The 19,169-nt window shown below is 43.5% G+C and overlaps 1 protein-coding gene across 1 annotated transcript in view; it reads left to right on the forward strand.

Moving 5' to 3' along the window:
* SH3RF3 (SH3 domain containing ring finger 3) overlaps positions 1-19,169 on the forward strand; it is a 252,941-nt gene that overhangs the window by 176,698 nt on the left and 57,074 nt on the right. Inside the window, exon 4 of the mRNA XM_064439770.1 lies at positions 12,486-12,854. Coding sequence (XP_064295840.1) covers positions 12,486-12,854 — 369 coding nt within the window. The remainder of the gene's footprint in view (positions 1-12,485; positions 12,855-19,169) is intronic.

The following is a 19,169-nucleotide window of genomic DNA, read 5'->3' on the forward strand; positions in this document are numbered from 1 at the left end:
TTTCTCTGATCTGCTTCTACATCAGCAGCAGAGTAAGGAATTTACAGGCATGTTTTCCACTTGAGCCATTTTTCTTTTATTTTCCTAGCCCAGGAGGAAGGACTGTGATTCTTCCCTTTGAGGGCAGAAATAATGACCTCAATATCTTCTCTGCTTGCTCCAGTCTACTACCTAAAGGCTCATGCCCATTCCCAGCCACAGCTTTTTCCTTCCATAGGTGTGTTGCACAGGAGGGAGAAGTGTGGTTGTATTAGTGTGGTGGCCTGGTTTTCCTCTCACTCAATATATGAATTATTGGGATGGAAGGAAGGCTACAGAGATGCACCACCTAGATGTGGTACAACCTAGGTTTTGTTGTATGGAGGTCCCTGATGGCACAAGAGCACTCCTGAGGGCAGAGTTTAAGGTCATAGCAAAGGCAGCTCCACACCACTCCAGTGACACATCTGTCTGGTTTTGCAGAGAACAGCTTCCACTCAACACACACCTGAGGTTTTGGTGCAGTACCCGGTCAGAGTTGTGTGTGGTACTGTTCCCATTTGGTCATTGGTTAAAGAGGGATCAATGTGCATTCACGGCAAGTAATAAAGACATTGTCGATGGGAATCACATGCTGGTTCCATTCATCCATGTGGCTGTCAGTCTTTGGCCAGCCTGATTGCTGAGCATTCGCAAAGATCAAACTCTTATCATCTCATATCCTGATTATGGCTACATCCTTTCTGCATCCTTAACAAATGCAGACCTGTCTCATTCATGACCATCCAGAGTGCTCATCGGCAGCCACTTCTTTCTTTCTCTCTGAAGCCCTTTTCCTGTACAGCACATGCAACTTTCCCTTATTTGCAAACCTGTGATTACTCGCTTCTCTAGCTACCTATCTTTTATTTACTACTGAAAGATCAACCTCTGTCTTTGATCAGCCAGTGATGCCAATCACTTTGTGGGTTTTTTCAAATTCTCATTTTCTTCAATAGTGCTCTGTTCTTCAGTGTTGTGACGAATGCTTCAAAAATGTCTGGACAGCTGCATCAGCACTGCTCCTCCAGACTCCTCTCTAAAATTGTTCTTGGCTGTGATGCCTGCAGGAGATTTATGGTGTGCAGAATCTTCTGTCCATCTTGCTGATAAGACTGTCTCATTGTATATTTTGTTTATACCTATATATTGCCTCTTGTCCTCATCTTAAATTGTACTTTCTTTGGGCTGAGAGCTGTTGTCTTGCTCTATGTTTTTGTAGTGCTTCTCACAATGGAGTTCTGATTGATGGTGGGAGTCCTTCAGCATTTATTAAATGCAAAAATAATAGAAGTATTATCAAAAATAATAGAAGTATTATCAACAAATGTCTCTGCATCACATGGCATGGTCACAGTTTGCAAAAATTCAGTTTCCTCAGGGCAACTTGTCTCTCTGCCTACAGAATGTAGGTGTGACCCAGGACAGTCCATTTTCAGAAAGGAATGTGTTGGGAAAATATTTAAGATTGAGTAATTCCACAAACAGGAAAAAAAACCCCAGTGTTCTGCACTTTCAGAAAGATTTCCTACTGTGCAGATTTTTTGCTAGCCTATTAATTTTGCCATCTCGCAACTCAAACAGGATGGCCTAGAGCAGTGGTTTTCCAAATTCCTTCCAGTTGTAGCATACTAACATAAACAGCATTTGCATATGGATGTCATAAAAGTGACTAATGCCAGCAGTCATCATACTTTATTACAGTAATGTGACACATGTGCCTGAGCATCCGAAGAGATCTGCTCAAAGCTCATTGGGACTGAAGAAATGGCGCACCTCTTATCTAGCAGTGACACCCACAGCAGAACACTCTTTGACAGAAACCAGAGCATGACTCCAGCATACGAGAGGGAAGGGTGCTAGCTGCTTCACTGCATGACTTGACAGTGCTGGCTACGTGTCCTTTACCCTAAACCAGAAATCAAACTCAAAAAGTTGAACAAATAGCATTTTCTAGTTTGATAGCCAGAAAGTTCAATGAACTCCTTTACTGCAGCTGTTGGCAAGTCAGCGGAGAGACATCTGACTCTGACCTCAGCCTTGTACCCAATCATATTTTAACATCTCGGATTCTCCAAAGAAGGCTGCAAATGGTTCCTCTAGGCGAGGGGCAGTCAGTCATGCCGTGTGTGCAAGGCTGAATGCTGCCATTTTCAGTCAAGAATTTTCAGAGTCGAGGGAATTCGTCACAGTTCGGCCTTGTCAGATTTTTCTTCCACAATATGAGGGGGGAGGGTTGTGAACCCAATTACATCATCATATAGCACAGAAAACACATTTTCGTGTCTTACAGGCTTTCAGAGCCTTCAGTTACTGGTCAGGCTTCCTGCACTACTGAGCCGTGTATGATTATGCCATGTGCAACAGCCACTGCTTCCTAATGCCATCCCAATCTGTTGTCCACCTTTTAACAAATATGACAGAAATATACAGGTCTCAAGGTAAGACAACCTTGTGTAAAAATTGTTTAAAAACAGCTGGTCACTGCATAGAGTGAAGAAGGATGCAAAGTAGCACTCCCGCTGAGGGAAAAGAGAGCTGTGCTATTGTACCAGGCATCAGCACATCTGTGCGGGCAGGAGGCGCTTCAAATGCGCAGGTAATTTTAAGCAGAGTTTACATCATAATAGCCACAGGATAGGGCAACTATGAGAAGCAAACTCAGGCTGGCAAGTTATGTCTCTCTCAGAACAACTCCTTTTCTTTCATCCATGTGCGTAGGTAAGAAGGCTCGTCTCCCTGTCACACAGGCAGTCCGTGTGTCCTGGTGTGCTGCTGCCTGTCCCAAACACGAGTAGTTCATTTCCCGTTTCAGAGAAACGTCTCAGACTGTCTCTCTATGGAGTCATCAGGTGCTTGAGTGAAACAGTAGCACATCATGTCCTGACCTGTATTTTCACCCTGACTGGCAAATAGTGAACCCAAACCCTGGACACAGCTCTCTGCAGCGGCTTTTATGACTGACATCCTTTGATGTGGGCTGCTCCCAGTGAAACATGCAGGATGACCCTGGAGCTGGTGCTGCAACTCTCTACCACAACCAGCAACCTTGCTTTGTAGCCAGTTGTCGAAGGAGCTCCACACACAGTATCTAACTATGTAGCCCCTGGGACGTTATTCTTTTGCAAATACTCTGTACCACTGCCAGCAGTCCTTTTCTGTCCTGTATCTGGGAAGCAGGAGCCAGAAGATTTTGTAGTCAAAAATATCTTTCCTATATACAGTACACACAGAGCAAAGGCTGTTTATCACAACCCTTTAGTGCTAATGTCTGAAGTGTGTATACCTTGGTTCCTTTTACAAGCAATTGAACCAAAACATTTTCTTGGCATTTGCTTTCATTCTTCATTTCACTGCTTTATCAGAGATAGAGACAGCAGTACATTTATTTGTGTGCAATTCCCCACAAGTAATCTTCAGTTGCAGCACATAAAACTTAATTTTCCCCAATTGCACGAGATCTTTGTATATTCTACGCAAAGTTGTAAATCACCACAACAAAGACTCCTTGCTTGCTCAGTGTAGGCAGAGCCTTGCAGTACTTGAAAAATTACTTTGGCTTTCCCGTGTGCTCCTCGTGCTGTGATTCCAAGAGCTTCCAAGAGCTTGACAGATTTATCCAACTTCATGCTTTCTGCAGATAACACTGATGATGTGAGGTGCATCTAGACCTTTTTCTCATTGCCCACCAGAACACTTTTGTTGTCAAATTCAGAAAGGACTTCAGCAAATATGTATATTTTGTTTCTTTCATCCCTATTCTTTGTCACATTAAGTTGGAGGCAAGCGTTTTCCTTAAAAAAAAAGACATGGTATTGTTGCTTCCTTCACACAAATCTGAACATTACAAAAGCAGTATTTTCAAGAACAATATTTCCAGGAACAAATCTCAGAGAATGAGCAAAAGGGCATGATGTCAAGCCCTGTAGCATGTGTGCACAGTGCAGCTATCAAGAAGACAAGGGTCTGTGTAACAACATGAGCATGGTATTGCCTGGTTCACAATCTCATTCATATTTACTTGGCGTCGCGCACCATAGTTTGGAAGCCATTTGCTTTGAGACTCCCAGGCTTGATATTTGCACTGACCCTGAAGAGATCCTCTGCCTTTAGTTGGTGGTATTTGGCTTGTCACTCTTCAGTTAATTCAAAATTTTATGGGTACTGTTGATCACCCAAGTAAACAGTCACACCAGGAGCCTTGTGGAACGTAAAGAAAGGAGGTAGAAAGTTGCCAGAAAACTCTGAGAACACGAAACTTGGCTCTTTTTAAGGTACATAGGCTCTGCAGGTATTGCTTAGAGATCGCTTGTGATCCACACAGCTCTGCTCCAGGAACTGCAGTATCTTTCCTAGCCCATGCTGAAGTTTTGAGGTACAGCTGGCTCAAAGTGAAAGTTTCTGCAAGTGAAGTGGTTTCTAGATTCAGCACAGAACTACTTCAGAGGGCTTCCCTTCCTTGCAGTAACTGGCAGCAATGGTAAAGGTCTCGTACAGCTGCCAGGCGTCAGCAAGGCATGAGGACTACATCTGAACTGCTTCTGAAAACCTCTTGAGAACACCTTGGATTCCTGTCCAGGCTGCTGCCCAGCGTAAGGCTGCTCATGCTTCTCCTGCCAGCACCAGCATCTTCTGCCATTGTGCAGGTGAGCACCTGTACTCAGAGAGAGATTCAGAAAGGTTTTCCATTTAGAAAGAATGTGAGAGAGGGAGACTCAGCATAGCCAGAAAGCTGGTGGCTTTCTACTAGGAAAGGGGCAGTGCTGTTTTGGGCCTCCTGTGGCTGTTCCTCAATGCAGGGACTTTGAGCCAGGAGCCCAGGTGAACTCCCAAACCACTGTAGCCTTGGTCATTTCTGTGTCTTAGCTGAGAAAAACCATCTCAGAAACGGCTTCCTGATGGACGTCTTGTCAAAACCAGCATGCTCCTGGGAAGTACTTCAGTTCCAACAAGTTTCATTTTTTGATGAAAAAAATAGTTTGTCTGTAAACTCCTCACAAGCTCCAACAGGGACTCTTCTGGTACTGAAATTAGTGCCAGATGGGCACCAGTCCTTCCACCGTTGAAGGCAGCTGGAGTTTTGCCACTGACTTCAAAGGAATTAGGATCAAGCCCATGAATTCATGACTGCACTTTTTATTTAACTTTCTGAATAATGTATAAGTAAAAATAGGCTGTATTCTCCCACTCTTTCTGATGTTGAGCAAATCTGTATTTGGTTACATTTCTTGCTTTCAGAGGATCTTTGGTGCAGTCATGAGCATCTCATTATGAAAAAGGGTGTCCACAGAGGACAGATAGGAAGAAAAGAGGAGGAAATCCTCAGGCACATTGAAGATGCACAACAGATCTGAGATTCAGAGATGACAGACTAGAGTAAGATAGTCCTCGTACTTGGAACTGAGGTCTAGATAGCTAGAATTGTTTCAGGGAGTGGAGAAGGATGCAAAAAGCATACTTCTTTTTGGCAAGTTAATCTACTTTTAATGCCATTACATTTAGTTTTATCTTCTTTCTTCTCAGCCATTCGGACATTAGTTTCTATAAGGTTACTTGCTGCGCTCTGCTCCTGAGCAGACTTTGCAGCAGACTGCACATTTTTCTGGGATTCACGAAGCCATGTGTTTGTTCTCCATCACTGCGAACCATTTTCTGCCTTAAAACTGTTTGGAAAAAGGGAAAGAAAAAAAATTCCCAGTTCACCACCCAAGGCTTAGTGTTTACTTCTGCTGCACGCATCATTTATTTTCATTCTGCAAGATCATGATGACACGCTCATCCAAGCACATGCTGTTCTAATATGCTACATTCCTTTGGCCTCTTAGTGCATTAGAAGTGACATTGCTGCTAAATGAGAAAGGTCTTGTAAGACAGGGAAATAGATTGTTAAGTACCGCTGCCTTTCAGAGAACCCTGTTATAGACAAAAATGATGGGCTTGCTTTTTCCAGACTGTACATAGTTGTGTACATGTATGACCCTTATTAGGAAGGCTATCTGCTGTATGGTTTTAGGGACTTCCTTCCTTGAGAACATGCTAACATATTTAGCAGCCTTTTGGAAAGGGAATGAGACATACACTTCAGCCTGTGACTGGAGGAGCAGGACACTTGGAGTTTGAGATGTGTCCTAGCAAAGTATTTCTGCAGCTATTGCTCCATGTGAATATGTTCAAGCAAGCGCATGTACTGTGCTTCTTCTGTTTTCTGGGTGCATGGAATAACTCTGCTCTCAGTCACAGTGTGGGGTTTCAGAAATCTATCTTCTGTGATGGATAAACCACTTGCAGAAAATCTGTTCCACATTTGCTTGTCCCTCCCTGGCAATAAATTAGAAAAAGCAATAGTGGATTGTTAGAGATTAACACAAAAATATTAAATAATGCTTTGTTTTAGCTATCATTTTTTCTCTTAAACTGTACCTTACTAATGATTCATCATTAGAAGGTGTTGCCTAAATGAATAACTGAGATAGGATTTTGTAGCTTCTGTCCAATGAATTTAAACTGTCCATGGAGAACTTGGGAGGCTTTCTCTAAACATTTTTAGATGTGAATTTACAAAACATATAAAAGATGAAAATTATAGATGCATTCAGTTGGTTGAAGAGCCCTTGGCACAACTTTGTCTGCTAATATCCCATTAGTAAGCCCTTGGAACTGCTGTGTATCCACTATACTAACTCACCCAATGAACATTTTCTTTCTCCTAATGCCCACTTGAGTCAAAGGGTGGTTTTGCTACTTGGCTACAGTAGAGGATAGGTTGTAACCTGCATTTGCCAGTAGGGATAACAGTAAGGAAAAGCTGCTTTAGCTTTTTGAAACACTGCTTTCTGGAGATGAAAATGCTTTCACAGATGCAGTCCTCTCAGGGACCTAGCAGAGACAGGAGACTCTTGTATAGTTATGCCCTTACTTACTTAATAACCTCACTGTGCTTCAGAACATAAATTATAATACTAGCAAAACTAATTTAATGAGGGCATAAGAACTTAATATTTCCTGAAAGTAACTACTCTGAAGTGAAAATGCAGTAATAAATTCAGACTGTTTATTTTAATCACAAAATCAGCTATGGAACTCCAAGTTGCCAAAGTTTCTGCAAGGCATAAAATAGGGATGTGCATGATCTTCTCAATATTTATGAACTGTAAAGTATAAAAATTAGCAGTCCCTTGGTGAAAATATTTTCAGTCTTTCAGTGGGGCATTGTGAAGAAGTCTTATTAATAATTTTAATTTTCCTTTCTGCTCTGCTCAGTGGCTCCTTTCCAAAACCTTGAACATGATATTTTTTCTTACCAATTTGTTCTTTTTCATTAGGTATGCCTTGATTTGTGGGGGTTTGTAACTTCTCCCTTTTAAAAGGGGCCCAAACTAATATATTTCTGATTTTATACCTGGATTTGAACAGCACCATCCTTTAGCTAATACTTTCCATAAAGACAGAAAAAAAGCTTATGTAGCAAATGAAGCATTGTTTTCCTGAAAGTCTTAATAAACCGTCCGGTTCAAATTGGCTCTAGTTTAACAAATTACTTAAGCGTGTGTGTAATACTGAGAATTTAAGCAATCCTTCCTTTTTCAGAAAAGAATGTCATTTTAGTCCCATTAGTGACACTTTGGTCTGTACATAGTATCAAGTACACACTGAAGTAAGTTACTAAACAAGAGCAGAGCAAGGTCCTCTCTTTGGCAGGTCAGATATCAGTCAGAAATTAATCCATTACCCAGACCTAAATTAATCCATTACCCAGACCTAAATGACTAGAAAGCTAAGAGTGTTCAGTAGCAGAACAAGACTTACTGTTTCCACCTTACGGAAGACAGCACCGTCAGTGAACTGCAACAGCCCAGGAGCTGCTTTAGTGACCACTGTGCATCAAGGTGACCCTTGGAGGTCTAAACTGGGCTAGAACAATTTTGCCACCGTCATGGATTAGTAAATGCACTGGCGTATTTGTCAGGGGAGATACAGTAAAGGTTAATTATTTAAACCTGACCTAAATTTCCCATGCTTCTATCTTGTTCCATAATAGTAAGTTCCACAGTAATAATTTGTTGTTTGGACTAAAACTAGAATTAATTATGACCCACACTGCACAAGAAGTAGATTTTTCCTTGCTCTTCATCCCAACTGGGTTGTGTAAGTAGGTGCAAAACAGTGCCCATTGAAAATATGGTTCTTTAAATCACATTGGGACATAAAGGGCGTATTTAGTCCCATGAGGGGATAGCCAGTGCAGGTGACAAGTTTTCTCCTGTATCCCCTCATCCTTAACAGATAAATATGTTCAAACTCCTTACAGGTAGTCCCTTTTAAACACACAAGTATCAGGAACTGGGGTGAACAGGGGTATGTGTATGTATGTGTGTGAGTGTGTGCAAGCATGTGCAGCAGAGAGAGGGAGAGAGAAAGTCACCAAAATGCATTCTGCAGAACTATGAGGTTTATCTAGAGACTAATAAAATAAAAATTTTAGCAGTGGAGAAGTCCTGAGTGAGGTAGCTTAATGTTTGTACCTTTTTCACCCATATGGTAAAGTTTCAAGCAGAATATCTATAATAGTAATATCTAAAAGCCAGAAGAAGAAAAACACCCTCTCCCTTAGTTCATACAGCATGGGCAGGCTGGCTGGAGGCCAAAGTCATGACAGCTTGGATTGTGGCAGGGAGAGCAGCGTGGCTCCCTGATCAAGGTCAGCAAATTTTTAATGAACAGAGCTTGATTACTGCTCCCTTTGTGGGAAAAGGTTGTTTGGAGGTGAACAAGTCTCTGTGCGCAGAAGTATTCCACACGCGCCCTCCTGCACTCTCAAAACCAGACAAGCTGGAGCTGCCTCCAGTACGGTTCCTTGCATCTGGGGAATGCTTTCCTGAGAAAAAGGCACAGTAGCTCTGTGAACTGAGGCTGATGCGTCCTTATCTCAGCATGTAGCACCTGCAGTCAATAGTCACTGAGACCCAGTGAACAGTTTTACTGTTTCATACTGTTTCATACTGTTTCATCCCATCTCTTGCATAGTAGTGTCCCTTGGCCATAGTGAGGCTTGCCCTCGCAAGGTTTTTGCATTCCCCGACCCAGGCTTACAGGGCTGCTGGGAACGTTTGACTGGTTTGGCATTCAAATCCAAGCCTTATCCCTCTAAATGATATATCAAGTTTTCTAGGACATCCCGTTGTTACAAAATGGATTTGGAGTAAAATCAGTCCCACTGCAATCTCAAGAGCATTTTACCATTTGGGATTAGTCGGACCACAATTTCAAACACAGGTCTTTCCCTAGAGGGGGGATCAAAAATGAGCAAGAAAGGTGAGCTCTGGTTTAAGGACTTGTCATAAGAGCTACAGCCTTCCAGAAATGTCACATTCCTGAGACTGACTGTGGGTCAGAACTTTCCATTAAGCTTCTCCTCTGGAAGCAGATCTGCCTGAAGATCAGACCACAGACACCACAGAGCAGTGCTTGTTTACATACTCAGAGTTTAAAATAAGACATTTGCAAATATGTTTATGTTTTTAAAAGGCTTTCTAAAAGTTCTTTGTGAAGGGGCAGCACCGTTTACTTTTACAAAGTAGTAAGCAGAAGCTTTTCTCTCGTATTCATAGCCTATTTGGGAAGTACTTTCCAGCATCCGTGGGCAAAGCTGTTTAAAAACAGTTCTCTACAAAAATAAAGTGGTAAAGCTATAAAGCATTTTTCATCTTGGCAGACCAAAAATAATTTTTTCCCAGTACATCAGGAAGACTCTGACATTCCCAAAAGTTCATTAGCTTGACTGTTTTGGGGGTGGGTTTTCTTTTTGCCTTTAATCTACTGATGTTAAGAATGACTTTGCTTATATCAATACAGGGCTATTTTTTATCACTTTGTGGTTAGATGGTAGCTCTCTTATTGACCTTTCTAACTAGGTTTTGCTTTTAAAAAAAAAGGTAATGGATGTTGTTGTTTTAAAAAGAACAGCTTTGGTGTGATTCCAGCCAGTGGGATTTATAATCTAATTCTTACAAGAGGAATCAGAGTTTTGATAATAAGAGCTGGAGCACTTCATTGTCCATATGGAGCATTGTTGTAAAATCAGGAAGTTCTAAACTTTTTTTTAACCCTATATTTTCTTATGTCAAAGAGTTAAAACATATTCTTTTCCTACTTGCTGTTGACTAGCAAAGTATTTCCTCACCCTCTGCTATAGAAAAGAATCATGCATGTATGATGTCTTTCTCCTTTTCTCCTTAATATTTCAAATAATTCAGCTAGACTATCTCCATCAATTGGGTAAGCAGAGCTGTAACACCTACTTAAGGGAGGGGAACCATCTGGTTTCCTTGCAACGTGGGGCCTGCTGGCAAATATTAGGTTGTACCAATTTAGAGCATGATGAAGTGGGAAATAATGGACATTCTTGAAGAATCTGAAATGGGATCAGCTGTTATTGGCAAAAATTGGCAGGTGCAGTGCACTATGCTGGCTGTAAGCTTGGTCTCAAGTTGGAGAGTACAGCTGGGAAAATGGCCTGCTAATTGAATGGTTGCAGGACTCCCAGCAGCTCTGACAGTAGTGAAGCATCATTAATTGGAGGCTGTGGGTTGACTTGATGGAAGCTGTCACAGAACGAAGGGTCCTGCAAGTTGATGTTTACTTTCTAGGTGTTAGTGGGTTTATTGCCTGTTACTCAGAATGAGTCCTCGTGGAAGTGCTCAGAAATGCTTTCAAACTTAGGAGGACTGGCATAAGGCTGGCAATTTCTATTTCTTGTTTATATGTACAGCATGCTGACAGTGGTTAGGAGTCATAAAAGCTACTCAATTACACATTTGTTTAGCTGCATACTTCTGTTGTTATCTTCCCCATCCCTCTCTTTTTCCCTTCTATTTTCATTTGTATTAGGCTTCTAAATTGGATTGGCTTGGAGAAGCAACTATTCTTTTTTTTATTTAGAGCCTTAGAAGACCTTGTCCTCAACTGAGTTTCTTGGATGCTGTGGTAATTCGTACAGTGGTTATAGAAACAAAAATAGCCTGGTTTTGGTCCAGAATAGTATTGCTTGCACCTCTGGTTTATGTGGGTCTCAGAATAGCAGTGTATGCAAAAGCACGTATGTGTCAGCCATGGCTCCCTTTTTCATATGTTGTTTTTCTTCATTAAATGCAAACATATTGCAGTGCATCCTAGTTTAATATAAAGGTCTGTTGGCAAAATGTGGCATTTTTCCTCAGCTGTTAGCACCCCTCGAGCAAAGATCTATTGGCAATGAGTGCTGTGCAGAAAGCGCTGCTGACTTCAGAGTGCACTTCATGTATCATCAGTGACTGTAGCACCTCTATTCGCCTAAAAACTCTCCAGCTATGTAAAGCGTAGCTTTTCTGTATGAGTTATGGTGGCTAGGAAGTAAGAGGCTTCAGGGACAGGGTAGTCCTACCCAGCATGCCTTTGGCATTTATAGGCACGAAGTTATCTGTGAGTGTGCATTGAATGAGGAACAGCAGGCTGAAAACTGGCCTGAATGTCCTGGTGCTCTGCTGTCTCTCTCCATGGGCTGTAGGCCAAGTTTTCAACCCTTTGCAAGGACTGGTGAGACCAATTTTTCAAGTTGAACCCTGAGCAAGTCTTCCAGTGGCCATCATGCTCCTCCTTGGTTGAAGTGATACAGCTGGAAAAAATAACTTCAGTTTGCATCTGCGTTTGATATCCTGTGTCAGGTGGGAGGCAGGGAGATGAAATTGGAAGATTTTGGAAGCTGTAATCCTGGATCGAAACCCTGTGTGGCAAATGTCAAGCATAAGCCTACGATGAACCTGGGAATAGCGAGGCATTGATGGACAGGCTCCTGCCTCCTTCCCCCGACTCTGTTTTTGGGAACACCATTTTTCAAATGTCATAGCTTGATGTGCACCAATTTGCGGTGCCTGGTTCTAGCCTAACTCTCCTGGATGCTTATCCTGCCTCTCTTTTGATTTTCCTGGCATTAAGAAGTAGATGAAAATAACTCATCCAGCTTCAGAAAGTTAAATAAATTGGGCATCACCCTGGAGCTGGACAGTAACACTTGGCTTGGGTCATGTTTTGGGAGACAAAATGTGCTAATGTGCCTCCTGGGGACCTGCCTGGCCAACTGAGAGACAGTGGACAGATGATGAAACCAGGCTGGTTTGAGGACCTGTCCCAAGCACTCCCTTTGCCAGGGCATGTCCTCCTTGCAGCAAGCGCTGCAGGTGTGCAGGCATGCACAGCACCCCAGACCCTGCTCTGCCCCAGGGGGCAGGTGCCACATTTCAGTGTTCAGCATGGTCCCCTTGCTGGGGATGCAGCTGGGGCTGGGACAGGGCACCAGGAAAGGATCATGGTGGTTCAGGGAGGAAGGCCCAGGCAGGTCCAGCAGGTGCCATCAACAAGCTGTGACGGGCTGTTAACATCCTGTCTTCTTTTCTTTTTTTAATCGTTATCCTCCCTTTTTCCTCTGCACACAGCTGAATGAATCGGCCAAGCAGCTCATCGAGATGGACAAGACGTGCTCAGCTGCCGCATCCGGCTGTGACATGCCGCTGCCCACAGAGACGGTGGCAGTGGCGGCGGCAGCGGCAGCGGGTTTGGCACCGTGCTCCACACTGGCCAGCGCTGGGGTGGCCGGGGCAGCCCAGCGGCAGGCAGAGGGCAAGAAGAACGCCAAGAAGCGGCACTCCTTCACTGCCCTCAGCATGACGCACAAGTCCTCCCAGGCTTCCAGCAACCGGCACTCCATGGAGATCAGCGCCCCCGTCCTCATCAGCTCCAGCGACCCACGGGCGGCTGCCAGGATCGGGGACCTGACCCACCTCTCCTCCAGTGCCCCAGCCCAGGTAAGGGGGAGTGGAGGTGGGTTTTGGGCACCCTTGGTGGACAGCACACCGTTGCCTCACCTCTTTCAAAATGGCTGACCCTTGGACAAAGCAGTTGCACAGTGCTGTCAGCCCAACGTGATGGTACTTGGGATCTGTCATTCCCACCCTTGCATTAATCAGTGGGCAGGGGTGAGGAGCCAGAGGATAAAGCCAAATTTGATTCACAGTAATGCAACACATTTAAAAAAATAAGTAACCCTACAATTTGTTTGAAGTAATGCAGCTTACGTTGCATCACTTTCTGGTGTAGAAAGGAGTAATTTTGAGTGATCGTGTTACCCTGAATGTATCTGTTAGCCTGCAGGGTAGCAATGTCAGTATGAAATTCACACATTGGGGATAAAAAAACATTTATGGAGTCATTATTTCCCTACAGATCACTGGGGGACAAGCAAATATGCCATACTTTGACAAGTCTTGTACCCGGAGAGTAGCTGCTGTTCAGAAACACCCAAGGATGTTTTAAACCATCAGATGTGCTGAGGGTGCAGCCCCTGGTCCTTCCCGCCTCAAAGGATGGGGCAGAGGAGCAGCCTCCTGGACACCCCCACAGGTCCCAAAAGGAACTTCCAAGCAGCTGCTTCTGGGGGGGCCTGGAAAAAACAGGAGCCCAACTCTCCAGGGATGCACTGAAACCCCTTGCAAATGCCTGCTCTTTCTGTAGATAAGGGAATCCAAGTGGTAGTTTGCAGTTTGAAGGCGTAGAAGAGAATGGAGAATAATAATAGACCCAAACCTCTTCTGCCTCAGCCTTTCTGCTCAGTCATCTACACACTTGCTCTGCAGACTAGCAGCCACAGGTTCTCTCTACAGATCAGCTCCTCATGGTCTGCATGGCTTGCTAGTGCCAAGATAACCTAAGCGTGGCAGGGTCTTCCCACCCATCATTCATCTGCCAAAAAATAGCACCTTTGCCCTTTTCCTCTCCCTGGCCATGCCTTTCTGCCCCTCGCACCCGTGTCCCTATACGGGGACAAACGTGGATCACTTTCTGCCCCTGCAGTGGCCCGGAGTGGGAAGTGATCCATGTTACAGCCACTGCCCACACTGTTATGCGTGTAGGTGGCTGGGAGAGGGCAATGTAGGAAGTGGGACAAGCAGCAAACTGCAGGGACTGCCTTGGGCAGGAATGCCTGTTTATGACCATCTGCAGTGCTGGCGGGTCTCCCCCACAGGGCTGGTGTGGTGCCCCAGACCATGGAGTCGCTCTTGACGGCTGTGCCATGCTGCCACCCATCACGTGAGCTCCCAGGTCCCTGCAGCGCTGGTTTGCAAGGACACAGCAGAAGGCAGGATACCTGCATGCATGCCAATGTGTGCTGCAGGGCTAGCCAAAACGGCATATCGAGGGGTCACTGGCACAGTAGAGGAGAGCCCTCTGCTCCTGCCTCAGCTGCTCACCTCCCTCTACTGCCCATCCACATGTAGGAGCCAGAAAGGCAGCTTGGTCCAGCTGTAATTTAGTTAATTTTCTTCCACGTGCTTTTTCCAGGCAGAGTGTCTGTGCTGTAGGGTCTTCCCCATCCTTTCAGCCCTCAGTAGGAGGGTGAAGGTGAGGATATGTCCCCCCCAAAAAAGCAGTGTGTGTGCCAAGATGTACTGGGACATCTGTGAAGCAGACAAGCACTAGACATGAATGAGGGTCCCAAGCTTGTCAAGTAAATGACACACAGGTTTTTGGCACTCAGAGTGACACATTTGGACTTTACAGAGATGTGACAGACTGTGGCTTTTCTGTTCTTGTGCTAGTCAAGGGAAAAACCATGCACACCCTTTGCTAGAGTCATGTGAAGGCTCATTTTAAGATAGTAAACCACAAAAATCAGACCATGAAGCAGAAAGTGCCTTGACTATTCTCCCCCATTTTAGCAGAACAATTGGTGTGCAAAACCCCACTCATTTTGCAGACCATTATGGCATTTGGGCATAAGTGGTAGGGAACAGAAGGGCCCTGTGTTCTCTGTAACAAGTTATGGTTATCAAAATCCAGCCTGAAGGAGGGCTGGTTGGGTCCTTTGCAGCAGATGGGAAGACATATAATTGGTGTCATGGTCAGAAGCACATCTAGGGCTGTGGTATAGTGAAGCCACTCCATTGTGCCCATGGTGGGAACAGGTTTGGGGAGTGGTTCTTCTGCCTCAGGGCATAGAGCAGCTTTGCAGACAAAGCAGCTGAGAACATGCCTCCTTCACTGCTGGCCAAAACTGTCTTGGCCAAAATCCAGGGAGCAGAAAAAGAGTCTTGGTGGTTCAGATCAACCTTAGTGAAAAGAGGTTTCCCTCTGTCAAAAAGCATTGCAGACCAAGGGCCCAGTCACCCCAAGCGTGGTATTTGCATGTATGAATACACATCTCTGCTTTTGGGTGCCTTAATGTTTCTGTGCTGGTTTGATGGGTTTAAACATTTTCCTTTGCAAACTTTGCTAGGAATGTGGATTTGTTGGGAAAAAAAGTGGAGCTGACGTTCTCGTTATATTGTCTTTACTGTAGGAGCAGCCTTCAGAAAAATGGCTCGCTGCTGTAAGAGTAGCAATAAAATCACAAGATTTCACCTGCTTTCAGCATTCTTAGTTAGGTCTACAAAGAGCCCAGAATTTGCCTCTTAGAAAATGTACATTAAAACTGTGCAGCTATATTTATATCTCTATTAATCCCATAATAATCTGGGTTACATTTTAATTAAAAATGTCAGAAATTCAGTCCCTTCTCTGCCAAGATCTGCTAAGATCTGACATGGCTCTGAAACAAGTAATGATGTTGCAGCCTTAGACAGAAAATCAGTTCAGCATTTTTCTTTTATTCACATAGCTGAATGCCAGACAAAGTAGCACAAACAAAGGGCTCCTGGGCTCTTACGTCAAGGCGTTTAGGGCAGTGAGAATCTTTTCTTCCAATCTTTTTGTTCTGAAACGTGTTTGCCATTTTTAAGGTAAATGTCCTGTATGTCGTCAGGCATGTGACATCTTGACAACCTGTAAGCTGACTCGACTGCTGCTTCAGAAGAGCTCAGGGGCATTGCTGAGAGCATGGGCAGGTTGGTGGGAAGGCTGTGTGTGTAGCTGCCAAACTTACCGGTGAGCTCTGCCCCAGGAATATGTCTCACCTTTTCTATCCTCGCTTGAAGAGGAACCCCTCTGCTCTGCAAGTCATCATCACAGCCCTGGAGTGGATCTCTCTGAAATCACCTCAAGCCCCTGCTACTTTGCAGCAGCAAAGTCAGCCAAAGTGTATTTCTTGTAGGGGAAAAAACAAATTTACAGTTTCAGTGCTGACTGTCTAGCAAATTTTTGCTTTTCCTTTCACCATTAGAACCCGAATTTGGTTTATTGTGTCTTTGTATCATGTCCTTGAAATTTCCAGGCACTTTATCATTGTTTATTTAACAGATCTCATCATAAAAAGAAATAAAGAAAGTTTGTTCAGTTTAGTAGGTATGAGCTTCTCTGGTACATATTAGGATTGGTATTTAGCTTGCAGGGGGGTTTCTACCTTTTTAAAAAGTTTGACACAGTTTTCCTACAGGCTGTCCTTTGAACAAGCAGAATTCAATTACAGGAGCCCTTGAATAGCATCCAGTCCCCTACCTCAGGCAACCAGCTGGTACCCAGTGAAAGCCTTCTTACAACAAGCATCCATTTTCTGTGTAGACCTGAGGCACCTGCACCTAGGGCACTTGCTTTTTCTCTGCTGCTGTCAGAGGAAACAGAGTCATCAAAGGTTTCTTACTATAGGAACTTAAAATTTAGGTGCAAATTTTAGATGTTTCAGTAAATGTGGCATATATTCCACCCCTTGGAAGTGATTTCATGCATAGTACTATATTCCTGTGGCTTTTGTCAATTTTTGTGAATTGAAACCAGACTTTCATGCCGAGCTGACATGTTTTTTGTTTTTATGAGTTGTTAGAGTATTATACGCCTCCTGCTTCTCCAGGAGGGCACAGATTTATGCGCATTGAGCACTGACATGCAGACCAGAGTATGAAATCACGTTTTGAACACTTCTGAGCACTTCTGCATATCATTGATTTAATAATTGAAGACTACAGGCCTTCCATAACATGCTCATTGTCCTTTAAGCAGAACCAACTCAACTGTTTCCCAAAAGCCAAGCTGCATTTTGAAATGAGAGATGGGCTCAAAAACATCTTCATTGACTGCAAACCTAGGGATGCTCAAAGGCAGAAGAATCAACTTTAAGCTAACTCAGCTGGATAAAATAGTGACTGGAAGACCACAATAGCCAGGATACAAAGCATTTATTTTCAAAGACGCTATGCTGGGATTTTCCTTTCACTTTCAGCCAAATTTTTTTCTTGTGTGCTTTTTGCTGTATGCTGAGTATCACTCATTAAACGTAAGATCTCCATCTAAAAGGTAATAGTGTCTGACCATCATGCAGAATGTCCTATCATGCTGGCAAAATTGATTTTTACTGAAGATGTAAGTAGTGCTGCAGGCCTGTGATGGAGCTGAAGCTGAATTAGGTTTCGGGTACAGAGGAGCAGTTCATAACTGAGATTCCCTGGGGAGCGGGGAAGGTCCCCCTGGACAGTAATCGTGCCTAGGCCTCAGATGGCTTGTTTTGCTTCCATTTTCACCCCTTATGAATTATTCTTCCTTGCTATTTGGAAAGGTCATAGGTCAGTACTGCTCCAAATCCCCTGGTTTTGGACAGAAAATGCATCTCATGAATAATGAAGTGTGGCTTTGTGCACACCAGGATAACAGCTGAGCGAGGAAGAAAGGATCCTGCCCCCAGAAGGAACTTCTATGTGTGTTTTGAACAACTCATCGCCATACACAAGAAGTCTCTTTATACCTGAGAGTGTTAGTACAGGCTCCTAACCAGAGACCACATGTTCAGGAGAAGCTGAGAACAGTGTCTTGCACGCTCCGAGTCCCAAAGAGTGACAGTATTTGAAATGTAAAATGTTCCTTGAAGTGTCTCACTATAAAAATCATTTGGAAGTGTGAGTCCTTATCAGTTATTTAGAAGTGCTGAATTTTAGCTGAGGAAATGTAATAGCAGAACTCTGGTTGAGCCTTGGCTGATAACCTAAATGTGCTGACCATGAGAAGCATACAGATTATATGTAAAATCTAGAGACTAAAAACGAACCTTGAATTTTCAAGTGCACAACAGGCTCTGCGAAAAAAAGAGAAATTCAGGTGTTTTTCAGCTTTGGCCTGGAATATAAACTCTATCCAACCTGCTCTGCTGCTGGCTGTGAATGACGACTGACTGGACATCCATTGATGAGACTGATACAGCTGAAATCAAGGGCAGCTGTCTCAGGAGGTGGCACCACTCAAAATGGCAAAAGAGAAGTCATATTAGTCCGACCTGTGTTTCTGTCATTTAGATTAAAGTATGTCATGAAAACAGCATAAGAGACTTTGCTGAAATGTAACCTAAACTACTTCCTGGTCTTTGTACATTCCCAATTCTACTGAAAATTATTTAGAACTGGTTGCAAACATTGCCTATTAGTTGCATCTCTATTCTAAATAACTTTATAAAGAACTGTTGTTGGGGGTTTTATAGATGGGAAGGAGTTAAGTATTTTAAGCACAGAGTTTTGGGCAGGCATGTAAGCTGCGGTGAGGTTTTTTTGGCTACCAATAGGTCTTTGAATATACTCTGTGCCTATTGAGATATATTACATTATTTGCCAAAACTGTTGCAAATGAGACACACGAGCTGACTCAAGCTATTGACTGATTACATAAGCTACCGAGAATCCAGGTCAAAGCAAAATTGCCTTTTAGAAGCTACCAGTTTAGAGACAGTATCTTCTTTATCCTATAATTTGCCTCAACCAAAACACCATTTGAAAGATTTTTCAAGAACCACAAAACCTAATTTTTTACAGGATCTAGGAAAAGAAGGTTGTACTTTAGAAGGGTTATTCAACTGTGCATGAAATCCCGTTGCCTGTAAAACAAAAACAAAATATTTTTTTCCAGATGCTTCTCGGGGTAGTAACCCAAAAACATTTTGCCACTGAAATAATTTTTGCACAGGGCTAATCCTGAGGCTTTACACTATCTGCCAGTCAATTGCTGATTTGGAAGCCTCAAGAGCAAGCAAGGCACTCTCTTGATATTTACACTATACCACAAAATCCTGTCCATCTGGCACATGCTATGTGAACGTGCGTGACATTTGAACAGAAATTACTACAGCGTGTATTTTCTTTTTTTTTTTTTTTGGGGGGGGGGGGTGGGGTGGGCATTGTGTTTGTTTGTTTGTTTGGGGGGTTTTGTTTATT

Source organism: Phalacrocorax carbo, chromosome 1 (assembly GCF_963921805.1).
Source record: "Phalacrocorax carbo chromosome 1, bPhaCar2.1, whole genome shotgun sequence".
NCBI classification, from domain to species: domain Eukaryota; kingdom Metazoa; phylum Chordata; class Aves; order Suliformes; family Phalacrocoracidae; genus Phalacrocorax; species Phalacrocorax carbo.